The sequence below is a fragment of the Rissa tridactyla genome, chromosome Z (genome assembly GCF_028500815.1).
Source record: "Rissa tridactyla isolate bRisTri1 chromosome Z, bRisTri1.patW.cur.20221130, whole genome shotgun sequence".
NCBI lineage: Eukaryota > Metazoa > Chordata > Aves > Charadriiformes > Laridae > Rissa > Rissa tridactyla.
The window spans coordinates 68,398,030-68,415,426 of record NC_071497.1 but is presented as its reverse complement, the minus strand read 5'-3'; the positions used below and the strand labels follow the sequence as shown (position 1 = coordinate 68,415,426).

The following is a 17,397-nucleotide window of genomic DNA, read 5'->3' as shown; positions in this document are numbered from 1 at the left end:
GCTCCTTTATAACGTCTCCTCACCGCCTCATCTGTCTGCCGAGCAGGCCTGCTGTGATTTCCCCCCCACATCCCGGCTCAATTTGTATGCAAATCCTCCCTCATTTGTTCTTGCTCCCTTCAGAAAGGACAAATTTAGGATAATAACTGTAATTGCTTTAATAACATGAAAAAAACCGACACCTTTATGGGACCAACAATCAAAGACTGAAATTGTAACACAGCATGACAGGTGTGGAGGCACGCCACCATTACCGATTTTCCCATTTCAGTATTTCTTTCACCGTCTTGAAAAGCGCTTATCTCAGGAAGCCAGGCATGGCTACTGGCTCCTGGGCTCTGGAACTCCATGCAGGTCGTCACGAGCCAGGCAGGGCTACCACTGCAGAGTCCCGTTGCTGGCAAGCAGTGGGCTGTGCCAGGACAGCGGCTGACGGCCACTGGAAGCCCTCTCTGGGGGAAGGTGTGGGTTGGCAGGACCTGGTGAGGTAGAGCTGCTATCCGTATCTCCTCAAATTGGCATCTCCACTCAGCTCTGTGGCGGACATCCTAAATATCTTACGGTCTACAGGTCATAGGTTCAGGCAGATGGCTATCCCTGCTTTCCATCAGAAAGATGGAGGTCTCAGTGCCATTCACAATGGTGGCCCGTATCTCCAATTACACTGCACCTCTCTCGAAGAACTGGACAAAACCTGTTCTTGGCAACTTTTTCTGGTTTAATTCATTAGCAAATGAGAATCCATTTTCAGCATCAGTCAGCTGGACCAGGGCAAGCTTGATCTTGGCTTTTAGTTAACACTCAAACCCATTTACTATCTAGTTACTATTTGCATTGTAAGCTGTAATTTTAATCATAAAACAATGTCAAACCTAGTCCTACTGTAATAGCCCCTGTTTTACTACAAGATAAACCCATCATCAACAATCAGTTATTGCATGAACCAGCGTTCCCATCCAAAATATGCAAATGTGGAAATGCAAAAGATGGTGAGAAATGGGTCTTCATGCACACTCTGGTGGAGAGAGGCCGCAATACTGTGTCTCATCTGGAGACAACTGGGAATGAACTGATTCTTTTGAGGGGAACTCCACACCTGCCTCAGCAACCACTCTGAGGGAACGCTTGCATAATGCAGGAGAGATATGTGTAAACAGGTGTGAACACTGAGGAGTTGTTTTAAACCTTACATGCAGGCAGGAATTAAAAGGATCAAATCAGTAACTGGAAACATTGATTAGTAGTGACCAACTCCTTTAGGTCTTAATCAGGTCAGACATGAAGTGGGTCTCACAGATGAAGTGCTTGAGAACATGCTAATCACCAGTACCCAGGTAGTATAGAATGCCAAACTTAAAAGAAGAAACAGATTCTCTTCCATTTGATTTGACCCAAACCCAAAGGCAAAACGGCCTGCTGAATCTCTCACAAGCAACCAGAACAAGATTCACCATCCCAAAGCAGTTTTATGGAAGATTTCTCCACTTAGCATTGAGAATGGAAAAAACAAGTAAGAGATTTCTTCTCGGCAAACACAGTATGCATTCTCTTTAATGTCTAGGTCACCAATACATCTACATATGAAACCACCACATAATATTTGACCTTGATATTAAAATTCTTCAGAAATCAAAAGCAAGCACTAAAAATAAGCACGATATTTGTATAGCCCATAATAGTAGACTCCTGTATTACTGGCACCTCTCAGTGGAGACAGGACTGAACCGAAACCTCAGGTCTGCACTTCATACCAAAAAAAGAAAACAAGTAAACAAAAAGTTAAAGTTCTGTCTCAGATCTCAGAGGGTTACCAGGCATGTTCCTGGTTCTGCTAAAGACTTTGGTGCTTGACAGCTTGGTACTCTTCATGCTACAGAAAGAAAGAAAAGAAAAAAGCACTCTTCACTCTGAAAGTGAGCACTAAACTCAGTTTGCCATGTGAATGAAATGAGAACCCCGAGGAACGGGATCTCAGCAACATACTGCTATCTTTGGGTAAACATTTGTTTGCAATATCTTTTTAAAATAATACTGTCGACTTCAGTGATTGACGATTTCACCCCATTTATCACTGACAACTAGAATTATTTTTTCAGCTGTGGATCATGTTAATTGTGGAAGCTAATAGGGAGGAATGTGAGGTAAATGGTCTCAATACCTTTAGTATATGTGATGACTTTACCAGACTTGCAGTACTGTATTTACTGTAACCAAAAGGTCAAGCTCTATATTTTAAAGGTAAACAGTGAACTTTTCTGCATCAGTCACACTCCTGCAAATCATGTACAAAAATATTTTTAGAAAAGGCAATTAGCTTTTTTTTTTTTTAAATTAATCTCAGTTTCAGATACTTGAAGGAAGGCTTTCAACTTTAACTGACAGACGTGTAAACCAGAGAGGATTACATTATCTCATTGGCAAACAAAGCACTTTAGTAAAGATGGACTAAGGCTGTTATAATTTACATTATTGACAATGAGTGCTTATTTTTTCTCTGTAGCAAGGTAAATATTAAGGCAATAATGAGATTGTATTGTTCATTCCACTGTTAAATAAAAAAAAAAGCACTTTCCCAGATACTACAGTTTAATCAGTGTTAATTTTAAATGGTACAATCCCATTCAAATCTTGAATCTCTAGGTTTTACAAAGACACCACACACAGGAACACTATAATAAAATAATTCTGATGTACTTTTGCAAACAGACATTTGTTGTTATAAGCATTAAAAATACACCATTTTGATACTGGCAGAAATGGGGTCTTCGAAAGGTATACAATACTACTGTGATTTGGGTGTACATCACCTTCTCTGAGGATATGCTATTGAACATGGCAGCACATATAGCCTACTAGGAAATGTACATGAAGATTTTGTTTCAAAAAATAGCAAGATGTGTATTAGTGGAAAACAGGTATGTGCGTTCAAGTAAATGAGATAAAGTGACACAGGACAGAAAATCCTATTTTAGCATGTGTTAACAGAATGCAGAATGGATTAATTTCTATAGAAGAAATTTTTAGAGTGCCAACCTTAGCACACAGCAGGAATTGTTGCTTTAAAGGGACTGTGTCAAAGTTGACAGGCCCAAAATGTAACCTACCATAAAATTAAACTTTTTACAAAATGCCCTTTTGATCCTGAAAAATCTATCAACCTTCCAAATCCAAGACTGTCACATTGTTAAAATACCAAATACTTTGCAGTATGATTGGCCATTAAACTTGGTTTGATTTTGCAACATGCTCTCTCCTCCACAGAATCTTTGGGACTATGTGTTTAAACAGTACCAGATCTTTTGTTTGACTTCCATGATTTAGCATTTCAGTTAGCAGTAATTTATAACAAAGCTATGATATGAGGCTTCTATGCTCCAACGGTAAATGTCTCATTAGAAAGAGGGCAGTTCTTCATACATGGAAGTTGCCAAGCCACAAAAGGATTTATTTTTATCTTGATTTACTTAATACATGCAAATACTTTCCAGTGCACACTCAAATGCAATAAATTATAGTTACACGGCACAGTAATAAAAATGAACAACAGCATTTCGCTATTTCAAGGTGACAGGTAAAAAAGAAGTGCTGTGATTGCTGGTTTTATTTTTTGTCAGTTTTAGCTCACAATCTAATAGTGAGGATTGAGAAAATTAATTGTGAATGGCTTTCCTTACATTGCAAAAAAGCCTAATAGGTACATTTCATGCCTCTTATTAGCATGTGGGCAGGTTCTCAAATATATGTATAGATTTTTAACGTGTGAGGAAATGTTTCTGTGCTTAGAAATTAACAGCTTTTCATTGCAAATATGGTCTTTACCAAAACCAGGCTATTTTCAGGCAATGAGTCCCTCTATTTTCATAATAGTTGTATGGCTGGACATGGATTATGTCCTACCTCCTCTTCACACTGTCAGCTCTTAATTTTCCATAATCATCCCAAACAAGTACAGGACCTTTTGCTAAACACTTTTGTTGGGTTTACTGTAAAGCTTACAACCAGATGATTAAAGTATCTCTCTTCTGTTCTCCCCACCTTATTGCCACAGATAGCTAGAGCTGCACAGACTACTGTTACCACCAATATCCGCATTTGAACACCTGCCTTTTCTAAGACAGTTTCAATGATTAAAAAATTAAGGCATATTTATGCCATCATAAATATAAGTGCTGAACATCCCTGATGCACAAACATACACTCCACAAAAAAGGCTGTCCTGAATACATTCCATCAAAACCCACCAGAATACCACATATTACATTTTCCTATGAAATCTGGTGAATGAACAAGCAATATATACAGCATACTTTGGCTTCTCTAAATACAGCTGTGATAAAAACTAAAATACATTATAAGCAGCTAGCAATAAGCATAAATGTCTCAGAACTAGTTATATCAGACATGATCTTCAGTCCAACCCACACAATGAAGTTAGTCAGTTCACCCATGAGGGCTGGGGATTGAGAAGGGTAATGATCTTTTTCAGTCTCCACCTAACACAATTCAGCAACCCTGCTTGATTTCAGGGTCCTTTTTAACGGCAGATACTGAAAAAGGTATGGTTTTTGTTTTCATGTAGGATGTGGGACTCTCTCTCATCCTGGTGTCAACCTAGGCCCTGGATGACTAACCCTACAGCTGACACAAACAGATGTTTTTATTTGTTTGAACTATTAGGTCAAAGGGCTAATGAGCTAATGAAAATTCTTTCAAGAGCTATCAAATGAGGCATGATTAGCAGATTTTCAGTTCCCATTTATGTGAAACAAAAGAATTTAAAAAATATTCTAAGTTTACAAATCTTTCATTTCCATCCTAGTCTTGGTAAGAGGCAGATTTAAAAATAATAAAATGAAAAAAACATACCTCAGTAGCTGAATCAGCAACTCCAGTCTGGCTCAGCAGTGCTGTACTTCCATCAGCTGTTACACCTTATATTTTGAGAGTCTCTTATAAGCAGTGTTTGATAGGATAACATCGAGTTGCCAGTGCAAACTTTTATTTTTCCTATAGTATTTTCCCTTGCTCAACTTCTGTGGCCTTTTTTTGGCTATATGTTTTTTGCCATGTCCCTTTATTTAAAAACAATTTCTATTCATATAAAAGTGCCCCTCAGTTTAACATTGCAGAATAATTGTATAAAGATTACTTCAATCTCTGTTCCACCAATAAACCCGCAATATCTTTCAGATATATTTCCTGAGTAACAACATCTTGCTGTGGAAATAAAGCAGCCAATTTTTGGAAGATTCTATTTTTTATATATGTGTGTGTGTAAAGGTGTAACTATGTATAATTGAGCAATGATTATACACTAATAATTGTTTTCGTCTAGGAGTAAATAATTTATCTTGAAGATTCCAAATCAAGGTAATACACCATTCTCCCAACCTGGCTACTACTCAAGAAATCCAAACTTGGCAACTCAACTCTACACAGTGTTTATTTTCTTTTTCTTTTTTTTTTTCATAGTGGAAATCATGTATAAATCACAAACAGTACAAGTTGCTCATGTCAGCAGTTGTCCACTTGAATGGGTCAACTTCTGTGTATAGACACTGTATTTTTAGTATAAAGTCAAGATAATATGGCAGTTAACTAATACTTTCAACTACAGTAAAGATACAAACTTTTGTAATATAAATTAATTGCCATTACAAAAAGGCAACTGTATTAACTAATACGGTACAAAAATCTGCAACTTCTATAAATATAATGAAATGCAAGAAGTTAAATGAAATAATACATCACAGATTTTCGTACAGCGCATTTGAAGAGGCAAGCTAAGATACACATGGAGCATCATACAGCAAGGAAGAATATCAAAACCCACTAAGATTTCACTTTTTTTCCATACAAATGCTAGAAATACAAGTACAGGACACAACATGGAAGCAGTAAGATTACCAGCTCAGAGCAGGCAGACAAAGAGGTCTTACTGACAAGTTGTAAAGCATTAGGCAGCAGACAGAAGCTTGTCAAAACCAGCTGTTGTTGGGTACTGATTGATAATGTTTTCATTCTGACGGCTGAGACACTGCAGACAGCCACAGGTCTGAGAAGAAGCCCGATGTGGGCACATACACATACACACACATACACACACAAAGTAATTTAACAGATGGCTAAAGAACATTAAAGCACAATATCTTTTTTAAAAAGACCATGTTCACTCCTTGATGAACTTGCATGGAAAGTAGACCCTAGTGCCCAAGTTTATTTCACCTAAATGATGAACATATATGAAAAGATTAAAAAAAAAAAAAAAGAAAAGAAAAAGAAAGAAACAATTGAGATTGGTCATTTGCATAAAACTTGCACAGTGCTTACATATTCTACGATAGCCAGAGTATTCAACAACACTTTAGACAAGGAAGTGTGGTGTGAGCTGATATGAACGTTTTTAATTCCTCCATAAAAAAGTGAAGGTGTTTATAGACATTAAAAAGGTATACATCCATTAAGTCCATCCACAACACAAAACCACAGAAGCACTACATTCAAAGTAAAGTTAAGCGTTGGTCTTAGCCTTAAGCAGTTATGAGGTATTCTTTCAACCTGTGGTGAGGAATGATCACTGTATTAGTAAGAAAAAGCATATTCAAAATCATTCTGAAAAAAAAATGAATCACTGCTCCTGTGCAGTTGGCATTTTCCTAAAGAAAAAGCATTAAGCATCAAAAGGTCCCAGTCTAAGTCGCCACTGGCATATGCTAAAGCCATATTCTCATCTACTGCTCGGGTCTTTTGCATGTTAGTCATGTAGCACCTTCCAACAGTGCATAGCTGGGAAATCACAACCAAAATGTAACTCGGAAACTCCAGATTTTTTGGACCAGGTACAAATACGATGATACAAACATTGTTTTAAGAATGCAATACAGTTGGCCTTATTTTCATTTGCTGTACCTTTTGGTCCATAATTTTAATATGGGAAAGAAGGGGAAAAACAGTAAAAAAAATTTATCTCTTATCTTCTAACTAGTGCTCAACAAAAAGCAGTAAAAGCTCTGAGTCCCTCTTTTTGCCTCCCCAAACTGCCTGCCTTCTCTGGGAAGTAATTCACTCACTCCTCCGCACCACTTCGTCTTTGTCACTGTCCCTGAACAGGACAGAAATCCGAGGACCTCGTGCATGTCTGGGGACTCTGTAGCCTCCAAGCTCATGTCAGCTAAGAGAGAGTTTGGAACTGTAAATTAGATCCAGTTCCTCTTTAAATCCAGGGAAAGGAGCCTCCTTAGCCCACACGAGAGAAACTGATGGGCAGCTGGGTCCCATCTAAACTGTGCAGAGAGAACCGAACCAACATAAGGCTCCTCTCTGTGTTTTAAAATGAACAATTCCAGTTCTTGGGTATTTCCAAGAGTATTAGGAGTGAGGCAATTGACCCGGCAGGAAAGAGAAGAAAAACAAAGCAAGTAGAGATGCTCTTCAGGCTTTCTGCCTATTCTATCACAAAATTAAACACGGAGCTTACCAGTTTTCCCAGCTACTTTCTGATAATAGGAAGCAAGTTAAAACAGTGATCATCAGGCCATGCATTTGGGCAGAAATAATTCTGAGGGAGCAATGCAAGAAATTCACGGAAATTGAAAAGTAAACAAAAAAACTATTAAAAACATTTTGTTTAACAGAGTATAATTGCAAGTAATAGAGAAATGGGTTTTATAAGCCTTTAAAAGCTGATCCTTGCTATTTCCTTATTCCCAAATAAACTAGCGAGAAACTACAATAAACTTCAAACTTAAAAAATAAACGCCGAGAGTGGAAAGATATGTTGCTTAAAGCCCTGAAAAAAGGAGTTATGAGTTTCAAAACACAAGCAGAATGGATGAGGAACCACTGACACACCAGTACAGTTTGTGTTTGCAGACACTCATGCAGGAGGGCAGCTGAATGCACAAGGCACAACATTCAAGGTGTGCCCCAGTCCAGTGACTGATCTGCACATGTCCTGCTGTGGCTGACTTAACGGTGAACCAGTGACCTGGCATGATTCTTCAATGGGCAAAATCACTTTATAAGGTTTTAAAAAAAATCAAGAAAAGACAGCCAAAAAACTGCAAGCCTACAATGGGGAAAACTTGGGAAAAGGAAATATTCACTGTCTTACTGGAACTAAATGAGATTTTTTCAAATGTTTTTTCCAATGAATACTTATTCATTGGAATAAGTAGAAGAAGAAATGCCTTTTAAGCAACGTTTAGCCCAGAGAAAGTTTGAAAGAACACGTTATATCCCCTTAAAAGAGAAGCTTATAGTACAAACACTGGAAGGCCCTTAATTATGGTATAGATGCCTTGGCAATTTTACGATAAGAGTAGTACTCCATGAGTGAATGATAAAGGAAGAAATCCTTATTTAAAACCAGTCACACGTCTAACTACTAATAAAGCCTCCACAGCTGAATTAACAGACATTTGCTTTGCTTCTCTTATGGAAAACTACTTTAAATGAAAATTATTACTTTATCCAACTTTTGTATACTTTCTAAAAATACTGTTACTTAGACCACCTGTTCATGTCACTTATTTTTCCCAAATACTGTTATCTGCACACACCTGCTTGCTAATTTACCTTTCAGGAAACTTCCAGCAAAATAACAGTTCTGCCTTTGACAAGAGTACGCTGTCACTTTAGAAGAGGAATCAACTAACCTGTCAACTGTGTTTTTACTCAGCAAAACTCCAGGACTAACCTTTGCATTAACATGAAACTGCTTGCCTTTAAAGTATCCTATCCTAAAGTATCCCACACTCAGTGGCTGTGTTTTCCATACTGTGGGGTCAGTAAACAAGCTAATGCAAATTAGTCTCACAAATCCTTAAGACACTAATTATTTTTAAAAACCAAAGTAGCAGGTAGAATTCCTCCTTTACAGACTATGTTATTTTTGTGCGTGTAAAATTTCCTATCAAGGATGACTGCAATGCAAGAAAGCAACATGCAGTGTGCAGAAATAGTGGTAAACAAAGAGGAGCTCCCTATTTCAGTAGTGTAGACAACTTTACTGCAAATAGTTGTGTACCTGATTCACAGAATAGTTATTTTAACAAAAGGACATTCTGCACTAACTGTGTATGAGCAACACATCACAGCACAGTCCTGATAGCACATCATAATTAAGCTGTGAGCAGAATGTGCAGGTACAGTGATGCCTGGAGAACCACTCTTCTCTCTTGTGTTTCACATTCTTGAAGGTTCGAAGTCTCTCTCTTCTAGCAAGTTTATTAGAAGGGAGAAGCTGTCTTTTACTGCCTCCATATCATCCAAGGAGCAGGGTTTAAGAATCCAGCGCTTTCCACGTGCAAGTGGCTCAAGTTCAAAATATTTTTTTATCTATTAAGAAAAACAAAAGAGAGCAAGATATTAAAATACCATAATGACAGCTCTGTCTCTCATCTAAAACCCAAACCAAACCAAACCAGCAAAAAATCCCACATAAAAAGACCAGGATACTCATTTTTAGAATCTTACGCACAGCTGTTCTTATAACACAGGTTATATGATGTGACCTGAAAGTGTTTTTTTTAGGGGTGAGTGACCCGCTTGGAAGCTACCATTCTACTCATACATTTAACAGCATGGGAGGTCTGGGGAAGAATTATATGGACTTCAGGCAAAGAGCAAAGCACATGAAACAAGTGTTCAAAAACAAAGCCAAAACACCAAAAGTAACTAGGAAATTTTAGGTTATGTTTGTATTTTAATGTTAAAGCTGTATGTTTCATCATACTCTTATTGGTAAACACCTAAGAGCAGAACTTGTCACCAGACTACTCTATACAAATGAACTATCAAAAATGTACAAATCCTAAACATTCCAGTCAAAGATGAGCTATAGCAGAGGGTTTCTTAATGACCTTGAAAACACTGACAGAATAAAAATCATTCCAAAATCAGTTAGTTTTTCTAAAATTAAACACAGAAGGACTAGCATACTAATGTGATTAGGAGAGTAATAAGTATTATACCTGAGACGTTATGGTTTTCTACAATCATCTTAGTTCAAAACCCATCATGTTCCAGCAGACTTCACTAGCTTACTAATACCTAATAATGCCTATAAAGGAGGAAACCTTTTAATTAAACTAATTCCATTTTTACTTCTGCAGCAACCATGCAGCAAGGACGTGTAAGAATATGATGTAACATGAAATTGCAAGTTTTAAGGTGATTATAAGCCTTCACAGTAGAGGCCCTAGAGAGGCAACTGGAGCCACACTGTGTAAGGCTCCACGTGCAGGGCGAATAAAAAAAGAAAGAAAGGAAAAAAAAAAAAAGGCTTCCAAAGCCCAAACAAGCTGCAACACCTCTATGCAACTCTTATACTGTCTATACAACAGTTTTGTTTATCTGGTAATGTATGACAATAGAAGAAACCTACTGTAGTTGTATCAAGTTACATAAACCAGAATTCAACCGTTACAATGCAGCAGGAAGGGCTTCTTATTTTTCAGAAAGGAATTTTAACCAGAGTGTTTAGTAACAAATATCAGAAAAAAAAATGTTGGTTTTGAGATGGGAACTTCTACTTCCCCAGCTAAGATAAAGGTGAAACCTTTTAAAATCTACTTCCAAAAAAGCAAAACTGTATCAGTAACAACCTACAAACATTTGAAAATGAAGCATGGTACTTGACATTCCCTTCCCCTCAAACAAATTTCAGAAAACATAAAAGTTCAAATAAACGGGTTCAACAACCGGTATTTTAATATCAGCACACCTACTTTTTAGCATTGCTATCTCAGTGCCATATCACAATCTGATATGTTAGCATGTTTATATGTGATCAGAACCAAAATACTGATCTCTGTAAGGGATATATTGCAATGTCTCCAGTAGAGTGACACCAAATTGATGTATTGAATTAATGGCACCGATCATAGTACTGGAAAAATAGAGTAAGAAAGCTCTCTTGGCTGTTTCAGCAACAGCCTCCTTGACTGCTAAATAAGGGGAGGAAGTAAAAGCCGCACAGAAGCATAACTAAGCAAGGTGTCAGTGCAGCTAGCTGATAGAGTGGCCTGCTGGTGTTAAGCTGACAAATATGGCTGAGTAATTTGAGATGTTTCAGACCCACAACCCAGAGGATGTCCACCACACCCCCTCTACTGGAAGACTACTGGCAACAGTCCCTTGAACTCACTGAAGACTGTCCATGCTCTTATTTACATACCTTCTCGAATTAAGGCTATACCATGTGAAGACATGATTAAGAAAAGGTCATTACATTGTAAGAACAGTACTTGGGTTTAAAAGCATTAAATATCTAGCAATATGATACATAAGCAAATGATGGCAGTAAGCAGACTATCACTGAGTCTTCTGGATTTGTGGGCAAATACAATATTGCTTACCAAGGTAGCCTCTAGCCAAGAAAAACACAATGACTTTACGCTATATTTCAATGATGGCTGAAGCCAAGACAACTTCTGTTTCAGCAGTAAACCAGCATCAATTGATTTAGTGAAACAAATTTTGCAGATAAATTATTTATTTGGATGCCCAATGTTGTTTAAAATTTATTTTTTCCCATTTCTAGGTGTGTAATAAAAATGTGAGAAAATTAGCAATGTACTGTCATCATTTGTCATGCCCAAGGAACAGTTCAGAGTATCTGCATTAATAGGCCCTACATGAATGCAGAAATTAAAGTGACTATTAAGCAGTGGCTTTTGAAATGGTAAGTTTTGATAATGGCATGAAAGTACAACTGCCTATATTCACATGAGTAACAGCTATTTCATTCATACCTACAGAGAAAAAAGATTGGTTAGATGACTTGTCTCTAATCCAAATGTAGTAAAATAACACTAATTGATTTACAAATAATAAGTAACTAAACCAGAAGTAGCACAGAAGTGATTTTCCACAACCCAAGGGACCCTCTGTGGTATGCTATTATATTTCCTCCTTTAAACTTCACACCACAGTGGAGTTTGCTAAAGCCTAAGCCTTGCAAGCCGGCTCTATGACTTTGAAACTTCCAGAAAGAACTTTGCAGACATAAATATTTTCCGATTTACTAGAACTTCTCCCCCCTTTAACAATCAGATGCCCAACACTGTTTATACAGTTGAGTTTTCCACTGGAATGCTCTTGGCTCTCCATCCGCTTTTGTTTCCCTAGTTGCTTTCTGCCCCGATGACCATTATTCGCACTCATTGCCTACCAGATTTCCTATGAGGATGCACACTAATCACCAAAGATATCCAAAGAAAGATGAAATTCTCTGAATACTCACTCACCTAGGTAGTTCTTGCATAATCAGGTAATCAGCAGTAAGTATTTTACATCTCCCTTCAATCATGCTAGCACAAAAGGGGTGCGTTCCTAAGAGAAGCTCTTTTGTCTTCCCCTCTTGCATAAAAGGTGAAAAGCTTTCTGCCTGTTCATGGATGCCAAAGCAAAATATGAAGACTCAAATATGCTTCAGATGTCTGACACATTAGACAAGAATTTACATACTGACTTTGCATTTTTAAGTGTTTACTTTGGGATTGCTAAATTTTTAGGATATAAACTTTGAAGAAAATACAATCAATTAAATCCACATAATTTTAAGACTTCTTTAGTACTATTTTACAGGATCTCACTGTATGTCTTGACTCCACATGGGGGCCTTGTTTTATAGAGAAGCTGACATTGTATTTATGCCACATTCTGAAGTCAATAAAATCTAACAATACACATTTGCAATTATTCCCACTCTTCCCACACTCCACCTTCTAAGTCCTATTCTACTGGCACAATACACTAAGCATATGGTTATCAAATGTTGCTTAACCTACGTGCTAGAAAAGTCAAGACACAATAAAAGGATTGGTGCCCAGAACCTCAGCTGGTGTAAATTAGCATAGCAGTTTGGAAATGATGTTACTAAATTGATATACGTAAGCTGAGTAACCAGGCCCTGCTGAAAGCTTTTGTATGTTCTATTACTGAATCTCATCTAGCCAGTTCTCAACACACATGAACATAAGATGTATAGGAAAACTGAAGATACTGTAATACAGGAACACAGAGTCATTTCTATCTATTAGTCAACGTGAAAAAAAAAAGCTGTTTAAAAGTATTATTTTTCTTTCAAATTCAAAACTTTTATACCAAATTTCCCCAACACAAAAAGGCTTCCAACCCACTCTCATTAATTGGCTGTACACAAATACAAAATTTGGGTAGTTACTGACATTACCAGGCTGTAAAATTTTTTTTTCTCCATTGCTGTTTTACTGAACAACTGTATTGGGGAAAAGAAATTTGTAACAACATATCACATGTATATTATATCTAATGAAAGGCTGCACGGTCATGTCAGTGTCCCCACTAGTCTAAATTGTTCAAAGACTTTTACAAGATTGAAGTACTACTGCAAGAAGGTGACTGGTGGAGGTATGAATTAAGCTAAAATTGCCTAATTTTCCTGAATCTGCATATTAATGGCAAGAAATGGTTCGTTCATCTATCCATCTATCCCAAATCTGCACGGAGAAAAAATACAAATAATACTGGGGGACTGGGGTTCCCCGTATTCATATTGAGAAAGTTTTGTTGAGCTGTGATGCTGAGATTACCTCTTCAGACAACATAAAAACCTGCCTTTTGGAGCAACTGTTTAGAAGATGCAGGAGAGAGAGGCAATTTTGATTGCCGAGTCCATGAACAACAGCTGAGCTGCCTGTAACAGTGACCAAAGCATGCACAAATTCAGCATCTTTAAAGAAGAGAAAAAGCCAAAAGTCCATCACATAGCATTAAGTTTTAAAAAGGGAAACTGCACGAAATGAGTAACTTAAAGAAAGTTAACCGTGCAGCTAAAAAGGTAAAATGCTTGCAGGTGGCATAGAAAAAAATACCGTAATTAGAGGCTCAGCATATACTTAAACTGCTACATAAGACCTTAAAAGAAACAAAAAAAGCTTTCAACAGTTGCAATAAGGAAAAGGATGGCATTAGAGGTAAAAGAAGTCATGTCTAAAAAAGGAAAACAGAAAACAAAAGAAAGGAAATTCTGGCAAATTAAAGAGAAACCACCAATGTTGACCTACTAACCATAGAGTGGAACCCATTGCTTAAATCACCACTGATGCTAAAAAGTAAATTGAAATCCACTCTAGTTTATGTTAGTGTGCTGGACTGCAAATTGCACAGCCTCTTGAGCTGCTACCGGTGCTTTTCTGCTGGTCCTGTTCTGAATATACTGATTTATAAGAGTGGGTGGAGCAGTTCGGTAGCCACTTCATCTTAAATCAACTAGCTCAATCCACTGTTGTACAGGAGTTAACACTTTCATGCTTTTACCTAAAAATCTGCTAGAAAACTCTGTACCTGACACCTCACTTGGCTAAAAAGGACCTCTTCTCTGACCAGAACAGCTGCTCTAACGTGCAAAACTGTCAGCAGAAGTTTCATAATGTTTATTCTTCCTACAGAGACACTTCATATCCTACACACACATCCGTGAGCCTGCTTGTATGATTCTTCATAACAGTGATCTCATCCATGTCTAGAGGGATCCGTGTAATGCACCTATGTCTCATAAGCACTCCTCCTAAAACACCTATACCTCATATTTATTGAGTCCATATGGAATACCTCTTCGGCAACAGGGAAGGGAATGAAAGGGCCTCAGCTGATGGGAAGGGACGGTGAGCTGTGGTCTGGAGCAACCTATGCACAGGCCTGCTCCCAGGAATGCCACCTGAGGTTAAACAACACTATCAGCCATAGAAATGCTCAGAAATTCTAGTTCTTTGAGGCTAACTATTTCACTGCCAGTTGATTTTTATGTGCCACTGAATTCAAAGTCTGTATGTACAATGTTAAAAATCTGCAATGGATCAAGTAAGTATATATTATGATAAACAGAATTATGTAACTAAGCTGCTTTTTTTTTGTTTTTTAAAATATGACCTGCTGAAGTAAAACCAAAAGAAAACCCAAGACTGTTTTCTTCAGCATTTCTGTGTGATGGAAGCATAATCAATTTCTCTAGGCAAGCAAAACCATCAGAAGCCTTTTAGCACAACTCCTCGCAGGTAGTGGTGAATGCTTTACAAATTAGTATTTCTAGTTTGTACAGCTTTCTGATCTGTTTTTTTTTTTTTAATTATTGTTATTTTCTTAAATTTTGCTTTTCACAAAAGATTACCTGAAACACTTCCAGCTGCGCTTTGTACTTACCTTTGTAATAGACCTGGCCAGTAGTTTTGGCATATAAGTCTTTACAAAAAGGAATACAGTGACTTATTCACATATTCCACAAAATCATTTACACAGTGCTTTGTGAAACGGATGCACTTTTCCATTCTTCTTGCCTCCACTGGCCACAAGACACTACACTCTTCAGATTGCAAGTGACTGCTGAAAGAAATGTATTTCAAAGAAGATACCTAACGGTTCTGAATGAAGAAATAGGATGCCTGGCAGATCAGCACACACACGCTGTTCCAAACAGAGAGCACGCAGTATTGGCAAATGCAAGTGTGAGACAAGAAAAGGGGAGTGAGCTGGAGAGCTGGAAGATGAATACAGAAGGGCGTTTACTGAAAAATAAAAAATATTTGCATCATCTATCAGGATAGAGAGAGCAGAAGGTTTTTAAAATGGATAAGTATTTTTTTTATACAGATACATACTGTAACGTATGTTACCTCGGTCTGGGACAAAAAAGATGATGAGAGTGAGGACAGAAAACTGGTGTGGGTGCAAAGGTACTACTGAGATTTGCATATATCTGGATGGAAGACAGGCTTTGAGGAGCATCTCTCATGCAAGTCTTTACCACACAGCCACGTACTATGGCGTATTAGGTTTCTTGGGTTACATTCTGTTCATTTGTAAAAAAGAAATAGTCAGAATCAGGTAGCTGCCAAAAACATACCCCTATTCTTTGCCTTCCATGTTTCATTCACCCAGCATATTCTGTTTATACAAGCATGTGCTTTTCCTAAAATTGGAAGACACAGAGATAACATGAGAACAGCAGCAGCATGTCTATACAGAAAACCAGACTTCCAGATGAGGATTCATACAACCAGTGCTGGGCTGGCAAACAAGACAAAAGCTCATGATATCCAACCCCAGAGTGAACAAACAGCATCCCTTCTTGAGTGACAAGTGAAACAATGAGAACAGAGAAGGAGACACTGTACAGAAATGCATGCGATGAAAGCACAGTAAAATATTTTCCTTTAATATCTACAGCTTTAATTCTATAACTTATTCCAAAGAATCAATCATAAATGGAAACCAGACATCAGATTTAATACAAGACTACAACTAATCCTTTAAATTTCTGCTCCTCTTGCTTCCTCTCTTACCTGCTGTGTTTTCTGAAGTACTTTGGGTTGCAACAGATACTGTCTGACAGCTACATAATTACAGTTAAAGTGTTAGGATATAAAATCCTAAAGAGTAATGCTGGAAATTAGCCCTGGTTGAAGTCAGCTATTTGGAGGACATCTAAAAATCATATTTTCTTACCCCACATACTACATAGACACAAAAATGCCTATTTACTGCATATAAGGAAAATTTTCTGGTCCTGGTATTCCTGGTATATCCAAATATATTTTAAGCTGTACCAAAAATAACTGATTGAATTTAAGATCAATTTAAACTTAGGATAATTTCTTTAAATTAATATCATTGCCCTAATGTGTTAAAAAAAATAAAATGGATCATATCCAAAGATAATTTTACAAGAAACCTATTATTTTACTATAACACCACACATCTTTCTCCCTCTCTCTTTGGTTTTTTGTTACATCTTCAGTTAAATAACTTAAGGAATATGAATCACTAGTAGAAACTCAACAGTCAAGACCTTTAAGCAGACATCATTCAGAGCCTTGCAGAATTTTCATAGTTTTTTTTTTTTTAAATAGACTGAAGATATTCATGGTTTACTTCAGAATATAATACCAACAACAGAATATGCTGATTTCAGCAGCAAAATATGGTATCTTTAACTACAGATTGGGGTTTCAACTAGTACAAAACCTGAGACACAGGTACAAATGTGCTGAGTTTTTGCCCACCCCCAAAACCAAGTTTACCTGTGATGCTGAATGACAAAATAAAGTTTAGAATAATGAGCAGTCCAAAGATCAATCCTTATTATGACATCCCTTCTGCAAATGGCATGTTTTCTGTTCAGATAACAGTTAAACAGTATTTTCAGGAGAGGTGCATATGTGATGATTCATCTGCATTTGCCTGAACATGTATATAAATCTAGCACTTGAAAAAATAACATCTGTATACCATGCCCATGTTTGCAAAGCACCAAAACACTGTATGGACATGTATTCTCATACCAACAGCAAAGAACAGGATTTCTAAGGGCTTTGTGGTTGGTTCCTCACCAACCCCATTTACAGTGCTGAAACC

The 17,397-nt window shown here is 37.3% G+C and overlaps 1 protein-coding gene across 4 annotated transcripts in view; it reads right to left on the bottom strand.

The window, feature by feature from the left end:
• Window positions 1-1,670: 1,670 nt before the first annotated feature.
• Window positions 1,671-17,397, bottom strand: part of ARL15 (ADP ribosylation factor like GTPase 15) — a 230,504-nt gene continuing 214,777 nt past the window's right edge. For all 4 annotated transcript variants that reach the window (XM_054186919.1, XM_054186921.1, XM_054186920.1 and 1 more), the window contains one exon: window positions 1,671-9,339. In XM_054186919.1, the coding sequence (XP_054042894.1) occupies window positions 9,187-9,339 (153 nt within the window). In that variant the 3' untranslated portion in view covers window positions 1,671-9,186. The remainder of the gene's footprint in view (window positions 9,340-17,397) is intronic.